This window comes from Mus caroli, unplaced genomic scaffold (assembly GCF_978045245.1).
Source record: "Mus caroli unplaced genomic scaffold, Mus_caroli_1 scaffold_2, whole genome shotgun sequence".
Lineage (NCBI taxonomy): Eukaryota > Metazoa > Chordata > Mammalia > Rodentia > Muridae > Mus > Mus caroli.
Genome location: NW_028227257.1, coordinates 162527186 through 162545662, shown reverse-complemented (window position 1 = coordinate 162545662; position 18477 = coordinate 162527186). Strand labels below are relative to the sequence as shown.

Genomic DNA, 18477 nt, shown 5'->3' with positions numbered 1-18477 from the left:
TTGTCTCATAAAATCAACCTGTTGAACTCCAACCTGCATTATTACTGCTTGTTCTTTAAAGACTAACAAGTTCAAAATGAAACAAACATACAAACACAAAAAACAAAAGTTTATTTCGCCTGCAATGATTTTTGTGTGTATATGAGAAACTTTTGTTTTAATTAACCATATATGTCTCAAAAGATAATTTAAAGTGTTTCTTTCTATGAGTATGATTTTAAAATCTCCAAAGACTTTGCAACAGGATAGACATTCCACACATTCTACAGCACAGGAAAGACCTCTGTAAGTCACAGGCACTATAAACCACCTTGCGAGTACATCTATTACTGCTCTTCTGAAAAGGGCAGAGACATGTCTGAGTGAGGGACTGCCTCTTGTCTAAGGTTACCAGATACAATCACTGTAGTAGACATAGGAAAGAAGTCTAAACAAACAAGAAAAAAGGGGCAATTATCTTTTACTTCTATCTTCTAACAGTTTATCACCTGGGTTATCTGGAGGTGAAGAAACATCAGGAAAGTACACATAAGGGATTACTAAAATGATAACCTCAAACACTTAAGAAGGGGGTCTGGGAATAGTGGGTCCACCAAATACATGGGGGCTATTTATCATATACTGTCAAGAGTGGGTATTTGGTTAAAATCAAAAACTGGCTGTTTCCCAGGGCATAACCCATGGTAAAAGTCTTTTTTACTGAAGCCATACTTGCTAAATTTATGACTCATGATCCTAATCTGTAAGTACTAAATCACTCTAGGGAATATGTTCAAAAGAAATGAGTTCTGCTCTACAAAAGCATGTAAAACAATGCATTTCTTGGAAGAAACAAACAAAGTCTAACTTAAACAGGACTTAATTCTTTCCTTTTAAAGGCATGAAACTTTGCCCATTCAAATTCAAAAACACAAATGCACTCACCTCTGCCTTCTTTCATCATCCTTTAAAACTTCATAAATGGCCACCAACTAAAATAAAAGCATTACTTTAAAATAAAAATACTTATAACTGTAAGAAATCACATAGGAGGATGAAAGCTCTATAAAGCACATGCAGAAAACCCCATGTGCCCATCTATGCAATAAATAGTAAAATTCCAACTATAAGTAACATTTTGTGTTTTTTGGAAGCATATTAGATGTTTAAAGACTGTTTGATATAAAAATGAATTTTTGTGAAAGGTGTAAAAGTAATAGTAATAGTAAATATTAAAATATTTTAAGAATAATAGCATAATTTAGACAAGAAAATTATGAGAGCATGACTTTCCAAAAACTAAGAAACTCTAAATGACACATGTTGGTAAAACAGTATTCCATTAAAAAAAAATCTAAATGTTATATATTTAAGCTACTTCATGTTCAAACGAAAATATTCCACATGTAAGTTAATATTTCTAACATAAGCATATTAGTTAATACAACTGTCATATATTTATATATAAATAAAACTGCATTTCACTTACTTGTCTAAACTGAGTTTCTGCATTTTCATCTTTATTCTTGTCTGGATGTAAGGTTAGTGAAAGCTTACGATATGCTTTTCTGATGTCTGCAGATGAAGCATCCTGGGTTGGGAGGGGGAGGGGAAAATACAAAGCAAACTTTGTCAAAAAGAGAAATTCCCAGAACCTTGTTAAGATCTGAGAAGACAGCCAACCAAGTGCAGGACCCCAGGCAATGTAATTTGAGCAATCAGCCTAACAACCAGGCTATGCAGCCAGTCTAACCCACATGACTGAACAATTATTCAATCTAATTTGGCTCTCCTCTTAACTTTTCATTACCATACAGTCATTCAAAGAGGTCCGTATTTGGCAAAACTTTTCCAACACTTTCCTCCCTAAAATTAGTCAATAAATCTTTTCCAGTAATTAAGATATAAGAAAAGACAAATTAAAAATTAATATATCTGTGTACCATCAAAGAGCTTTATTATTTACTAGAGATTTAAAACCAGTTTCTGAGGCACAAGCTTGTATGTATAGTTTCTTTATTGTTATTTAGATTGAAGGTATCATCCAGGAACAACTTATGGAATCCCAATTTTACATGTCAAAAATGTTGATTTGAAGGGAGGTAAATTTGCATTTATTTAAAAAAATGTAATTACAAACAGTTATATACTTTAAAGAGCATTTCCACCATCCCAGTCTCCCCAGTCGGGTTTGTAAAAAACAAACAAACAAACAAAAAACCACCACCAACAAAAACCTTTCCTGTTACACATGCTCTGCTAATATAGTGTAAAATACACACAAGGTCCCTCCCAGTGCAGTGCTTCCGATAAGGTAGACTTTAATATAATAGTAATCTCATCTGTGTGGATACAATAAGGAAAATCATTTACGTGGCTAGAATAAATACATACCAAAGTTCAAAACTTCATTTCCACTGTATTTAAAAAGAGATTCCCGAGGCAAGTGACAGGAAAGTAGCTTATTAAATTTGTTTGATAGCCATGTGTCCAATTAAGTACTAAACTATTTTACTAAATGGCTTCAACCAACACAAAAATCTATATACCAGGGGCCAAATGGTTGTTAAAGATTTGGAGAAAAAGAGACACCCTCTCCCCCTACAATTAGCCTGTCAAAGCTGTTCTTTCTTTTCCGAAGGGTAGGGGTGGGGCATGTCTTGTTGCTTCAGGCTAGCATGGCCCTAGGTCAGAATACATCTCTGACTTAAGACACGCCCATGTGCTATAAAACTAACAGTAAAACCTGTAGATAATAGTTTGTATTATTTCATTTTAAATTTGTTTAAGGAAAGGCTGTACTTCCTACAACAGACGGCAGGTAACACTTGAAGGAAAAAGGTGGGGCTGTTTAGTGGAAATGTGTGCTGAATCCTTTTGTCATGCAAAGGGATCGTGTGTCAAATGAATAAACACTCTAATTAGAAATTTAAAAATCACATATATCATATAACATATATGAGTTAAAAATAAAAGTGACTACTGGTCATCCAAGGCATGTCCTTGCTTCTAGTTTTATCTCCTCAAATTTTCAGCCAGTGTGCACCCGAAATACAAGCACAGTCAGATACTTCTGTGTCAGCCCCTCCTAGAGTTGGAATTACCTTCTATTTTCCCAGTGTTTTAATTTTGTCTCCCAACCTTGCTGTTGTAGCCTGCTGGTCGCCCACATAATTACACTTGAGGGTGCAGTTCACCATCCTGTGTTCTTTCTTACTTGGCTACAAAATCAGACCATCATCTCCTAAGGAACTGGCCTCTAATAGTACACAAAAATACAAATTTTCCTCTAGAGAATTTGCCCAACAAGGGTATTTTACCAATAAGGACTACTGCAGGTAATATGCCTTTTCCTGTCTAAAAAGACATCCTCGGGGTATGTAAGTCATTTAAGCCATCTTAATTTTAGCCACATACAAACCTATTGTGTAAGTACAGTTATTAAGCCCATTTTGCAATCAAGGCAGTGAAAAGCTAAGTAACATAGTCAAGTTACTTAGCTTCAATGCAAAAATATTACTTTAGTGTCAAAGCTATGTTGGCTGATTTAAGATTTAAGCTTAAACTTGTAAAAGGAGGAAGCTTTGGGGAGGCAGTGAAAATAACCATTACCATCTTTTTTTTTTTTTTTGGTTTTTCGAGACAGGGTTTCTCTGTGTAGCCCTGGCTGTCCTGGAACTCCATTTGTAGACCAGGCTGGCCTCAAACTCAGAAATCCGCCTGCCTCTGCCCGCGAGTGCTGGGATTAAAGGCTTGTGCCACCAAGCCCAGTTCCATTACCATCTTATTAATTTGATAAACACTGGGAGCATATATCCACAAAATCATAAGGTACATCCCATGAAATTCTGCTTCTTCTTCTTCCTCCTATGGCTGCTGGTGTTTGAGGTGAGACCTCATACATAGTGAAACTCACTATGTTGCCCAGGTTGTCCTCAAACTCCTGGGCTCAAGTGATCACCCTGCCTTGGTCTCCTGAATAGCTGGGAATACAGGTACATATCAACCCAGCATCAACCTAAACTCTAAGTTTTAAAGGTTAAGTGTCTGATGTGTTCTCCAACATACTATATCATACCTCTACTATAGACTGAATTCAGAACATTCCTCTATTAACTTCAGGAGAACAGACCATCTAAAATCTGGCTTACTGAGAAAACAATTTGATAGGGTGATTAGTGAGTTGGCCATTGTTGATATCAAGAGGTGTACTACATTAACTTGTCATTACTCTATTCCTTCTAAATGTGATCTAGTTCACTAGCAGGCAAATAGAATTATGTTAACACTTGGATAACCTCTGTAATGAAGAGACATATTGTCACTCTTAATACTTTTTGATGTAATATATGCTCATCAAAATGGAATACTGTGATCAAAGCTCAGTGAAAAGGTAGGAGAGAACTCCAAGGGCTGCCCTGCCACAGAGACAGTGAAGAACCTGGCAAAACTGTCAAATCAACTTTATCTGAACTCTAGAAACCAATCAAAGTTTCAGGCAAGCACTGAAGAAGGCATGAACCTGATTCTCAGTAAAGGTTCTGAAGGCACCAATCTCCAATCCTGATGTGAGTTCCCAGTACAAGAAAAAGCACAGCTGACCTTTTTCTCAATGAATTATGGTTGTTCTGACTTGTCTGTCAACTCTGATATTTTTAAAGACTTTCCCTTTAAAAAAAAAAATCAAATTTAGAACTCTGAAAGTGTACAGACAACATCTGTCAAGCACATTTAAAGGTGGACAGTGAAGTATTCTGTGGTTAAAAGGCCATACAACAAAATCTGATCAACCTAAGTGGATCTGAAAGACCCACAACTGAGGACTCCCCCACGATCTGATTCAGGTGAGGCGACACCCCAAATCACCCATGAGAAATGGTCTTGATGCAAATTGCAAGGGGGCTTTTATTTCAAGAGCACTCTCAGGCCCACAGTCATACACCACGCAGGGGTAGAGGACTATGGTGTAGCTGGGTATGGGTGTATTTAAAGGAAGAAACCACAACTCTAGGGGGTGGGCAGGGTGTTGTTGGAAAATACCAAAAATACCAGTTAAGAGTCACTAGGAAGTGGAAAGTCAAGACAGTTTTCTAAGAGCCTCTAACAATAGCACATTTGCATATCGGGTTCCAGCAATGGTCAGGGTGGGTCAGGTCAGGGTGGGTCAGGGTGACTTTCTTTGAATGAACACTCCCTGAACCCAGGAGGCTGGTGGGTGGAGGAATGTTGCTATCTGTTTCATGATTAACATGCCTTGGAGCATTGAGTCACAAAGGTCACATTCTCAAGCCTGGGCCTAAAGGCCTAGAATTTTGTTTTTACACTTTCTCAGATCCATGGAATCCACATGATAGAAGGAGAGAACTCTTTTTTTTTTTGTTTTTGTTTTTTTTTTTGTTTTTCGAGACAGGGTTTCTCTGTATAGCCCTAGCTGTCCTGGAACTCACTCTGTAGACCAGGCTGCCTTCGAACTCAGAAATCTGCTTGCCTCTGCCTCCCAAGTGCTAGGATTAAAGGAGTGCGCCACCACTGCCTGTCGAGAACTAACTCTGGAAGAAAATAAAACTTGAGACTTGTGATTCATGTAATTTATGTCAAATAGTCCAAAGAGTTGTTTGTGAGCTTTGAAACCTGGGGCTGAGAACATAGCAGAACAGGCCAGAACATGCCAGGGCAGGCCCGTCATTAAGACATTCCTGAGGCTGCTTGGCCATAAAGATAAAGAGAAAGACATGTCCGGACTGGCCGGGCGCCTCCCTATCTCCCGCCCTTCTGACCTAAGTTAAATGTTATCTGCATGTACAGTCTGCTGATGTTTAAATGGACCAATCATGTGAAACCGCGACAATTCCTTCTCCAGCCCCAGACCCCTTTCTATAAAAACCCCTAGCTTTCAAGCCTTGTGGTCGAATCCACTGTCTCCTGCGTGAGATATACGTTTTGACCCAGAGCTCTGCCATTAAACTACCTCGTGTATTTACATCAAGACTGTCTGTCCCTGATTTTTGGGTGCATGCCGAATTGGGAATAGAGTGGGGGTTTCCCCACTAGGTTCTTTCAACTCCTTTAAAATTTCACCTGCAGCATCCATAGGATGCTGCAATGTGACTACATGTTTGTGTACATGCACACACACAAGAAACACATATAGCAAGGAACCAAAGGCTGGACAGCCTAGAGACCCAAGATAAATCCAAACACACCTGACCAAAATAAATAAATAAATAAAAATAAAACCATATATATGAATGATTCCTAATCCATTATCATTATGATGGGAAAAAATGGCAGTGTACAGGCATACATGGTGCTGGAGAAGGACCTGAGAGCTCTACATCTTGAACCACAGGCAACAAGAGACTGCTCCACTAGGCCTAGCTTGAGCATATGAGACCTCAATGTCCACATCCACAGTAACACACTTCTTCCAACAAGGCCCTACCTACTCCAATAAGACCACACCTCCTAATAGTGTCACTTTCATCGGGCTAAGCATCCAAACACATTTTAGTCTACTGGGCCATTCCTAACCAAATCACTACAGGCAATCACTTCAGGCATAATCCAGAAACTGATAGGACAATAGGATATACAGATGCAGAGACCTACAGCCAAACAATAGGCAGAGCCAGGAGAATGACCACACAGGAGGGCAAAGAAGGATTACAGGAGCCAGAAAAGTAGACACCATGAAAACAAGGCCCACAGGATTAACTAAACAGGGCTCATAGGGGCTCAGAGACTGAAGCAACAATCATGGACCCTGTGTGTGACTGAGCTAAGTCCTCTGCATATATGCTGTTTTGTAACTTGGTGTTCTTGTGGGGCTCCTAACAGTAGGAGTTGGAGTTGGGGGTAGTGAGTCTGACTCCTTTGTCTGCTCTTGGCCCCTTTTTCCTAATACTGGGTCACATGAGGGTTTGCACCTAGTTTTGTTGTAAATTGTAATGCTATGTTCCATTCATATCCCTGGGAGGCCTGCTCCCTTTTTGAAGGGAAACAATGGGGGAAGAAGTGGATGGGGTGGTGCTGGGAGGGAGGGGAAACTGCAGTTGAGGTGTAATGTATGACGGGGAGGGGGGCCAGGGGGGGAGAGAAAGGAGGGAAGGAAGAAAGGAAGGAAGAAAAGGGAAAGGGAAAAGGGAAAAGGGAAAAGGGAAAAGGGAAAAGGGAAAGGGACAGGGAAGGAAAGGAAAGAAAAGAGAGAAAAGAAAAGGAAAAGAAAAGCCCTTTAAAGGGTAAGTAAATCAGTCAACAGGTAACATTTGGGAAGAAAGACTTTGGGAAAGTGTCTTTGAAATGTTCCCTCATATTCCTTGGAAACTAATAGACTGTACATGTCTAGAGACGAGCATACACTCAGAAAGACCAGAAAAGACACTGAAGTTCTCACAACCAGTCAGTCCATCTTCAAACTCTGTGTAAGCAGTGAGTTTGAAGAGTTAACACTAGACATAGTACTACCGGTAGATTCAGCAATATCTCTCCTGGTCATATGCCCAGAAGACGTTCCAACTGGTAATAAGGACACATGCTCCACTATGTTCATAGCAGCCCTATTTATAATAGGCAGAAGCTGGAAAGAACCCAGATGTCCCTCAACAGAGGAATGGATACAGGAATGGATACATTTACACAATGGAGTACTACTCAGCTATTAAAAACAATGAATTTATGAAATTCTTGGGCAAATGGATGTATCTGGAGGATATCACCCTGAGTGAGGTAACCCAATCACAAAAGAAGTCATTTGATATGCACTCACTGATAAGTGGATATTAGCCCAGAAACCTAGAATACCCAAGATACAACTTCCAAAACACAAGAAAATCAAGAAGGAAGGCCAAGCATGGATACTTCATTCCTCCCTAGAATAGGGAATAAAATATCCATGGATGGAGTTGCAGAGACAAAGTTTGGAGGTAAGACGAAAGGATGGACCATCCAGAGACTACCCTACCAGGGGGTCCATCCCATAATCAGCCACCAAACGCAGACACTATTGCATATGCCAGCAAGATTTTGTTGAAAGGACCCTGATATAGCTGTCTCCTGTGAGGCTTTGCCAGTGTCTGGCAAATACAAAAATGGATGCTCACAGTTATCTATAGGATGGAGCACAGGGTCCCCAATGTAGGAGCTAGAGAAAGTACCCAAGAGCTGAAGGGGTCTGGAACCCTATAGATGGAACAACAATATGAACTCATCAGTACCCCCAGAACTCGTGTCTCTAGATGCATATGTAGCAGAAGATGGCCTAATTGGCCATCATTGGGAATAGAGGACCCTTGGTCTAGCAAACTTTATATGCCCCAGTACAGGGGAAAGCCAGGGCCAAGAAGTGGGAGTGAGTGGGCAGGGGAGCAGGGCGGTGGGGAGGTATAGGGGACTTTTGAGATAGCATTTGAAATGTAAATGAACAAAATATCCAATAAAAAAAAGGAAAGAAAAGAAAAAAAAAAGGAAAAGAAAGAGTTATCAGTACCCAGCTCAGCACTGAAAGCATTCTCCAAAAATTAACTGGGTGTGGTGGTTTGAATAAAAATGGCCCCTAGAGCTGGGCGTGGTGGAACAGGCCTTTAATCCCAGCACTCGGGAGGCAGAGGCAGGTGGATTTCTGAGTTTGAGGTCAGCCTGGTCTACAGAGTGAGTTCCAGGACAGCCAGGGCTACACAGAGAAACTCTGTCTTGTAAAACAAAACAAACAAACAAACAAAAAACCAACCAACCAAAAAAAAAGAATGGCCCCTAGACACTCATATATTTGCATGTTGAATCCCCACTTGAATTTTTTTGAAGGATTAGGAGATCTGGCCCAGTTGGAATAGTTGTGTCATTGTTGAAAGAGGTTTGTTGCTTGGGGTGAGCTTTGGGGTTTCAAAAGTCCACTGTCTTGGTCTGTCCCCATCACACAATACAGCCCCTCTCTCTATGAATCACAATTCTCTTCCACAAGCTTCCTGCCATGATGATAATGGATTTAACTCTGAGACTGTAAGCAAGCCCTAATTTAATGCTTCCTTAAGAGTTGCCTTGATCATACATAGTGTCTCTTCACAGAAATAGAAGTGACTGAGACACAGGCCAAGACTGTCTTGTCTGCAGCTCACTTCTCTTGGTCTCCTTTTCCTCCTCCCCTCTTCCATATGGCTTAGAAATCTCTCTCAAGTCATTAGGTAATAACTAATCTACATAGAGTCCAATGGCCACACACAGTCAAGAATGGACATTTTATAAACTTAGTTTAGAATTGTCACTCTGAGGAGGAAAATATAATTACCATGTTATATATTTAAAATGTTTAGAATTATAGATACATTAAAAACTGATAAATTGCCCGGCAGTGATGGTGCATGCCTTTAACCCCAGCACTTGGGAGGCAGAGGCAGGCGGATTTCTGAGTTGGAGGCCAGCCTGGTCTACAGAGTTGAGTTCCAGGACAGCCAGGGCTATACAGAGAAACCCTGTCTTGAAAAACCAAAAGAAAAAAAAAAGAAAAAAAGAAAAAGAAAAACCTGATGAATCATGCAAAGAAAGAGGAAAATTGTTAGATACACAGAGAAAAAAGGAAATTAATAGCAGTTGTTGAATAAAGTCTAAACATTGGATCTATTAGACAAAGGCTTTAACTTTTTTTTTTTTTTTTTTGGTTTTTTTTCGAGACAGGGTTTCTCTGTACAGTCCTGGCTGTCCTGGAACTCACTTTGTAGACCAGGCTGGCCTCAAACTCAGAAATCCGCCTGCCTCTGGCTTTAACTCTTAATATGGTTAAAGAACATGTACAAACTACTAAAGACAAATATGGGAATGTTTTCTCTTCCAAACAGAATATCAGCAAAAAGATGGAGACCTTTAAAAGGTCCTAAACAGAACTACTTCTAGACTTCAAAAATACAGTAAGTTAACCAGGTTAAACTCAACAGCAGATCTGCATGGGCAGCAGACAGACTCAGTGAGTGTGAGAAGCCAACTGAGATTATCTGACCTGGAGACAAGACTGAGGATGAAAGAGAACAGAGATCCCAGAGACATTCAGGACAGAGACATTGCATGCTGCAGAGTACCAACATCCATACAATGAGTTCAGGAAGAAAAACAAGATGCACTTCAAAAAAAATATTTTTAGGAGAGTGAAAATGGAAACTTTTTGGAAGACATGAATCTGCATTTTTAAGACTGAAGAAACGATATAGGATAAAATACAGAAATACTATCAACAAAGTATAAAAAAGTCAAGGGCAGGTGCTGCAGCACACACTTTTCCTCCTCGCACTGGGGAAGCAGAAGCAGGACAATCTCTGAGTTGAAGACCATGACAAAAGAAGAAGAAGAAACAAGTGAGATACAAAACACACCCACACACCTACGCAGGCAAGACAGACAAATATATAAAGGAATAATAGTCAGGATGGATTAAGATCAATTTTAAAAAAGAATTTGGGCATTAGAAGACCATTTTCAGTAAGAGATTAGAAACTGTATTCTAGAATAAAACAGAAAAGTTTTTTAGAGAAACTTTTTTTCCATTATGTTTAGCATGCTTAAGTCTGACACAAAATACAAAGAAAGTCCACAAAATACAAATATTTTTATCATTTTGTATTGATGACTTAAGGAAAGTCTTCAGTCATTAAAAATTGATTATAGTCTGAATATTGTGGCACAAGCCTTTAATCCCAGCACTGGGGAGGCAGAGGCAGGAGAATCTGAGTAGGCCAGCCTGGTCTACAGACAAAGTTCTAGGACAGTCAGGGCTACACAAAGAATCTTGTCTCAAAAAAAAAAAAAAAAAAAAAAAAAAGAAAAGAAAAAGAAAAAAAGAAAAGAAAAGAAAAAAAAAGCTGATTATTTTTATCTTTTACTATGTATAGGGGGTGGGGGAGGTATTTTGTTTTGTAGCCTAAGCTGGCACTGAACTTGATAAATAGCTGAGCATAATACACGTGTGCTGCTAGGAATTACAGGAATGTGTCACCATGCAACTGTATGCAGTGCTAGGGCTCAAACCTAGGTCTCCATGCAGGCCAGGAAAGTCAACTCCAATCCCAACCTAATTTTGTTTGTTTTGAGACAGGTCCATGCATTGAAGGCTGGCTGTGAACTTTCTATGTAGCAAGTTGACTAGTCTTGAACACCTGGTCTTCGTGCCTCCCCCCCTTCCCTATGCTGGGATTACAGATCTGCGTCATGATATACAGGTATAATTATTTCTCTAGCCTAAGACTACTGGGTATTTAGCAAAGATAAAACTAAATATTTATTTCCTAAGACACAAAGGAAAACACATTATGACAAAACTTATAATGCAATAAGAGTAGTGTTTACAAGAAAGTTTAACATTAGAAATGCATTTTTAAAGGAAGAAAGGCAATATAATAATATCAAATCTCAGGAGGACTTACAAAAATTAGTGCCAGCATCAAGGACTTGAAAGATACAGGAATGGTGGTTCCCACATCTCCCTTTAACTCTCCTCTCCTGCTAGTGCAGAAGACATGCAGCTGGCGGAGAATGACAATTGACCATCAATAACTTCTATTGCAGGTGCTATGTGTGGTGTCAGTGCCTGAGCAGACGTAACAGACCTCCTTGTACATGGTACGGAGCTATTGAGAGAGCAGATACCTTTTGCTCAGTACCTGCCCATTCTCAAAGTTTAATAAATAATCTCATGTGGCAAAAGTGTAAGTCAGAAAGGCGGGCTTATTTCCATATCAACTTTTATATTTTGTAATTTTTTTTTTTACATTCTCTTCAAGGATTTTTCAGAATGAATTTCTCAACTATTCCTAATACAAATTATAAGTCTTTGGAAGATGGCAGATAATTCTTTTAAGGTCATTTCGGAAAGCATAAATGACAAATCTTGGAAGTGCCTTGTCTTAGTTTCTTTTCTATTGCTGTGACAGACACTATGACTAAAACATAAGTAATCACTCTTATGCAGGTTTACAATGAAAAAGAGAGCAGGGAAAAAATGGAGTATGTACAATTTGAGGAGAAATTAAAAAACAAAACAAAACACCAGGAAAGTTAATGTTGGAGCCAAGGCTCATACTGAAAAAAGAAAGGAAAAGCCTGATAGGAAATGGAATAAAGGGTATGGTCCCCTCAGGGCAAGTTTTCAACCAGGTAACCCGGCAATTTATGAAAGGAAATGGTCTAAGGAATATACTCTTCCTAAAGATCAGGAACAAATCAAAGTTTATACAAATGTGATTCAAGGAGGTCCATTCCAAGCAGGCAGTAGAACTTGGCGGTGCTGGTCATTCTGTCCTAGCTTTAGAGTCACGAAGGATAGATGAGTAAAGGGTTGTAGAATCTTCTACAATTGAGAATAGCTGCTGAGGCTGCTGGGGCATAGGGCATGAAGGCCCTTTAGCTGTTAAAGTAAAGCCTGGAATGCAAGCTAAACCCCAGGATATTGAAGGTCCCAGGGCTGAGAGATGTCTTCCAGGGCTACTGCATACAGGGAGAAGAACAGACCCAAGAAAGAGAATTGTGTCACAGACAACAAAGCTTGAACTACAGAGCCATTTAAGCTCTTTGACATAAGACAAAGAGTTACAGGATTTGAAGTATGCTTTACAGAGTTTTGAACTTGCTTTGGTCTTTCCTTTGGGACTGAAATTTAAGATCTATGTCATTATATGTTAGAAGTATATGATTTGCCTTTTGATTTTACTGGGGGTTACAATTAAGAGATTGCCCTGAGACTCTTTTAAACTATATTTAGTCTGTGAAAGACTACTGGGGACTTTTAAAGTTGGACTAAATGTAGTTTTCATTATGATATGGTCATAAGCCTGTGGGGACCAGGGAGTGAAATGTGGTGGTGTGAGTGAGAGCGGCCCCATAGGCTCCTATGTTTGAATGCTTGGTCCCTAGCTGGTGGAACTGTTTGGGAAGGATAAAGAGGAGTGACCTTGTTGGAAGAAGTGAGTCACTGGACACAGGCTTGGAAGTTTCAAAAGCCCATGTTATTTCCACTATTTTCTCTTTGCCTCATTCTTATGGATCAAGTTGTAAGCTCCCAGCTAGTGCTCCAGTGACATGCCAATTTGCCGACTGCCATACTCCCCACTGTGATGGTCTTAAACTCTAGCCCCTGAAACTGTAAGCCCCCAACAAACTCAGTCATGATGTCTTATCACAGCCATAGCATAGTAACTAAAACAGACCCTGCCTTAGCCTTTCTCTTCTAAGTATTGAAGTAGAAACTTAAGGATTCTTTGGAAAGTCAGTTGTGCTGGATGGTGTTTTGCTGGGGCAAAGACATGAAGGAGTCTTTTTCTGAAGTGGACACAGGTGAAAGGATGTTTTGCTAAAGCAAGCAAGTGAAAGGATAGATATATGATGAAGGATGCTTTGCTAATGACACACATATATTTGTTCACCTTACATTTTAATTGAGCTAATGTCAGGACTCCATAGAGAGAAATGTGCCAAAAAACTGATGGTGTGCTGCAGTTTCTTGTCACTTCTGCAGGCGTGGGCTGATTGGCAGAGTGATGTCAGATGAGACAAAGTCGTAGACTGAGGCAATGAGTCATGGAGGACACGTGATATTTAGAGGGAGTATAAAAAACCTCAGTGGACAGTGACAGAGCTTGGCTTGCTTTTAGAACTAGCTGTACAACTCTTGTTGATCTTGTGTCTTTGTTGATCTTCACTTGGTTGAGAGAGGCACAGCTAAGAACTGTTCCCCGACATGCCTACAGGTCCTAATCCCTCATGCCTGGCTTTTCTGCTAGTTTGGGCCACTTGCTGTTATCTCAACACTACTGAACTAGACTGCTGGTATATCCATGAAAAGTTTGAGAGTGGATCGAGCTGTAGCTGCTAACCTGTGATCTGAACTGCCAAATTCCAGACAACACAGATTAGAGGTGCTCCAAAGAATCATTTCTAAACAGGTCCACTTCTCCTGTTTCTTTCCCACTATTTCTGGTGGGTGGTAGGCTAGAAGGAAGGTTAAAGCGTTTGAGAACTAACATTAAAAGTAGAGTTTTTTTTTTTTTTTTTAAAATAAAGCTATAAAGTGCAACCACTCTATTTAGTAGCACAGGCCAAAACCTAACAGCAAAACTCAACTCATTTATATCCTTCAGGTATTTATGGAATTCTCTAGAAATCTAAATTATTCCAAGATTGTAGCCCAAATTATCTATTCTTGCCCTTCTATGGAAGTATAATCTGTTTCAAATACCATAGCTTTAAAGATAGATAAAGTCCATGTTCATTTCATCTCCCTTCTACTCCAGCATTTTTCAAAGGAATCTTCTATAAATGTGGGAAATATTTGCATCTAAAATATCTAATATTCTTTTTTTTTAAAACCAATTTCAATTATTTATTAAAAAGTTCAGTCATTACCCAGGCACTTAGAACTTGTTTATATATTTTTTCTTTTTTCTTGGATATTTTCTTTATTTACATTTCAAATGTTATTCCCTTTCCTGGTCGTCCCCCCCTCCTCCTGGAAACTCCCCATCCCATCCTCCTTTCCCCTGCTTCTATGAGGGTATTCCTCCATCCACCCACCCACTTCCACCTCCCTGCCCTCAATTCCCCTACACTGGGGCATCTATAGAGCCTTTATAGGACCAAGGGCCTCTCCTCCCATTGATGCCTGACAAGGTCATCCTCTGCTACATATGCAGCAGGAGCCATGTGTACTATTTTGTTGATGGCTTAGTCCCTGGGAGCTCTGGGGGTTCTGGCTGGTTGATATTGTTCTTCCTATGGGGTTGGCAAACCCCTTCAACTCCTTTAGTCCCTTCTCTAACTCCTCTATTAGGGGGCCCGCGCTCGGTCCAACAGTCGGCTGCTAACATCTGTCTCTGTATTTGTAAGGCTCTGGCAGGGCTCAAATGTCTAATATTCTAATAGGAAAGACACTGAGTAAGTCTAGGGTTATCTTAGAGAAGACAGAATTGCGCTATTGCAGAAATGGCAACAAGCCTGTCTTGGAAGTTTCTAAGGAGAAAAACTATATGAGATTTAGAGTATGAAAAATCATAGTGTGAACTTTTCATACATAAATATGTTTTCAGATGTACTAGTGATGTTGAAACAAAAGAAAAAAAGTCTTGTAGCTTTTTGGTTTCAAACTTGCACATGTTGATACTAGTAACAACAACACAAGAGGAAAACAAAGCTGTCTTAAAAGGCAGAGACAGGCTGATCTTTGTGAGTTCCAGGTCAGCCTGGTCCACAGAGCAAGTTCTAGGACAGCCAGGGCTACACAGACAAACCCTAAAGTAGAAATGTATGGTTTCTTTGGAGACTCTGCTATGTGTTTTGTTGGGATAGACAGGTGAAAGAACAATTTTATGAAGGGGACACAGGTGAAAGGATGTTTTGGCATATCAAACACATGAAAGGACATATGATCTTTAGAAAGAATATAAATATGATCCCACAGACAGTGGGAGCTCGAGCATTGGTCTCATGTCTTTGCTGATCTTTACTGAGAGAGAGGCACAACAGAGAACTTCTCCTGGCATCCCTATAGGTCCAAATCTCTCCTGCTGACTCATGCCAAGGTTGGGGGCTTAGCTGTCTCTGCTAGGTTGTGCTGCTGCTGCTATCCTGACACTACTGAACTGGACTGTTGGTTGTATTTATGAAGTGTTTCTGAGTGGATCAAGCTGCTGCTGCTGCTGACCCATGGACTAAACTACTAATTTTCTGACAATACAGATGGGATTTACTCCAAAGGACCATTTCTAAACAGGTCCACATCCACTTCCTCCATATCTTTTCTTTTCTACTACCTCTAGTGGGTGGTAGACTAGAAGAGAGGTTAAAGTGTTTAAGAACCACCATTAAGAATAGGGTTTAAATAATTAAAGCTTATACAAATTATACACACACACACACACACACACACACACAGGATATAGCCCATTAAATCTGAAAATGATTTAATTAACAATTCAGTTAAAAGCAGAGAGTTTCAACAATCTACTGGTTCTAACACATATGTGAGATTAAAGGGAAGAAAAGGAACCATCAATCTTAACATGGTTAACTGTCACTGCCTTTTCTGTAATCTCCTTTGACCTTGTTTTAAGCCAATAAAAATATACATCCAAAATTTAAAACTTTTAACAACTGTAGGCGTAACCAACAAAAATGCGCTTGCCTTCCCCCACTGCATGCCAGTGTGTGATCTCCAGAACCTACATGGTAGAAAGAGAACTGACTTCTGTAAACTGTCTTTTGAATTCCACTTGTATGCATGCACGCGTGCGCACACACAGACACGTGTGCACACACAACACAAATGTAATAGAATAAATTTACTCTACTGTAATTGGAAGGTGATATCTTACTGGAGCGAATATAATTTCTCTAGGCTACTCTTCTGGTAGGTAAGTGTGCTTACTTATTAACATCCAATACTACACCCCAGTTAAGAGGGTGAGAAAATGGAGCTGACATTAGTGGCACACATTTTAAAGAATGGACACTTTTAACTTGTCTTGTTTCCAATGAGTATTATCTGGGTTTTTTGTTTGTTTGTTTGTTTTTGTTTTGTTTTTTTTTTTTGTTTTTGGAGACAGGGTTTCTCTGTGTAGCCTTGGCTGTCCTGGAACTCACTCTGTAGACCAGGCTAGCCTCCAACTCAGAAATCCGCCTGCCTCTGCCTCCCGAGTGCTGGGATTAAAGGCGTGCGCCACCACACCCGGCTTGAGTATTATCTTTATACTACAGATCATCAACAGAGCCTGGAGTTCAAATTTTTCCAATTCAGTTCCATCAATACTAACTTAAAAATCACTGTGACACTGCATCTACTGCTTCAGATTTAACACTTTGTACTTTGTCATTTACTTTGTTCCAGGATTACTTTGTCCAGTGGCTACTCTTATCCTTCAAAGGAAGCAAATATGCAGAATTCAAATGCAAATCCTTGACAGATAACGTGAATACTAATGATTGCAAGTTGGTTGGGAAATGACTGTGACCTTTTATTATAAGCTACTAGTACTTTATTATTACCTACTCATTTGAAGCATGGTGTTAGAGGTCTCATAAATAAACTATTCTTCAGAAGTCACATATCCTTCCATCCCAACCCATAGAAGAACTACTGCTAAGTTTGCCAAGAAAGCAAACGCTTGGTTATAACTGATTAGTGATAATCATCACTAAGAAATCAACTTACTTGATCCATTAAGCTCTCAGTGAAGGCTTCATAACAATGGCACTGCTGGGTCCTTTCTGAATATCTCAGGCTTACTTACTATACACGGATAGTTCTGTGAGACTACGTGGTTTTGCAGAAACTTATGTTATAACAATATACTAAAATGCATTTCTTTAGTAAAACTAAGTTTTTTTAAGATTCAATGATATATTATTACATTGATAAAAAGGTTTTTCAAAAACTTGAGTATAATATATATGTATATATTTGTATACATAAATGTGTAACAATCATTTGTATACAAGAAGTCAAAGCGCATGGCACAACAGTACCTATGATCAAGTTAGGATTAAAATCAGACCCCATTAATCCTCTACTCTACAAGCCCTAATCAAATCATGACTACTTTAAATGCAAAAGACACCATCAAGCAACCTGTATATTTTCCTTAAACAAAGATATGTGTATAGAAACATACACAATACAAATTTATATATGCCTATATACACATATAAGGTAACATTAAATACCAGAATATCTAAATTTAAGTCTCTCTGTACAAACTCAAAGTCTCTGAGGAAACACTTAGGATCATGATTTATACACAAGATAACAAATTCTTAGGTTTATTTTCTGATCAATTTAAATTTTACTATGTGCATAAACTCTTATTATTCCAAACCATATAATTTTATGGGTTGTTACCAAGTACTAAAGTAATTTTTACTGGACTACTTATAAACAAACTTTGTCATATATGATTTTTAGTGTAAAAGGGTTTAAGCCTTCGCTTTTCATTGCAAAACATCACATCTATCAGATTAAATTTTAATAATATTTAAATATTGTATTTATGCCATTTTGTAAGAAAACAACTTATTAAATTATATTGTAATAATATTTAAATGTAGTATTTATGCCACCTTAAGAAATAACTTTCAGAATACTCATAAAGTTTATTTAATTTTTTAACTTATCATATATTATTCATCTTTAATTATTATATACTTTTGTAAATAAAAGCATTCTAATAAACATTGCAAGTATATGAGTTTTAAAAGAAAAAATTAAATTAAATATAATTTAATAAGTATGATTATTTAATAACATGATTAAAAATAAATAATATAAATAAAATATGTAATAAAATAAATATAATTAGACACATTTTTATTAGATATTTCCTTTATTTACATTTCAAATGTTATTCCCTTTCCTAGTTTGCCCTCCGAAAATCCCTTACCCCCTAGCCTCTCCCCCTGCTCCCCAACACTCCCACTCCCATTCCTGGCCCTGGCATTCCCCTACACTGGGGCATAGAACCTTCACAGGACCTAGGG

At 38.8% G+C, this 18477-nt stretch overlaps 1 protein-coding gene across 1 annotated transcript in view; it reads right to left on the bottom strand.

Annotated features, from left to right (window-relative positions):
- Positions 1-18477, bottom strand: part of Dnajc1 (DnaJ heat shock protein family (Hsp40) member C1) — a 176900-nt gene that overhangs the window by 90184 nt on the left and 68239 nt on the right. Inside the window, exons 2-3 of the mRNA XM_021152177.3 lie at positions 1469-1570; positions 925-971 (exon numbers count right to left, since the gene is read on the bottom strand). Of these exons, the coding sequence (XP_021007836.1) occupies positions 925-971; positions 1469-1570 (149 nt within the window). The remainder of the gene's footprint in view (positions 1-924; positions 972-1468; positions 1571-18477) is intronic.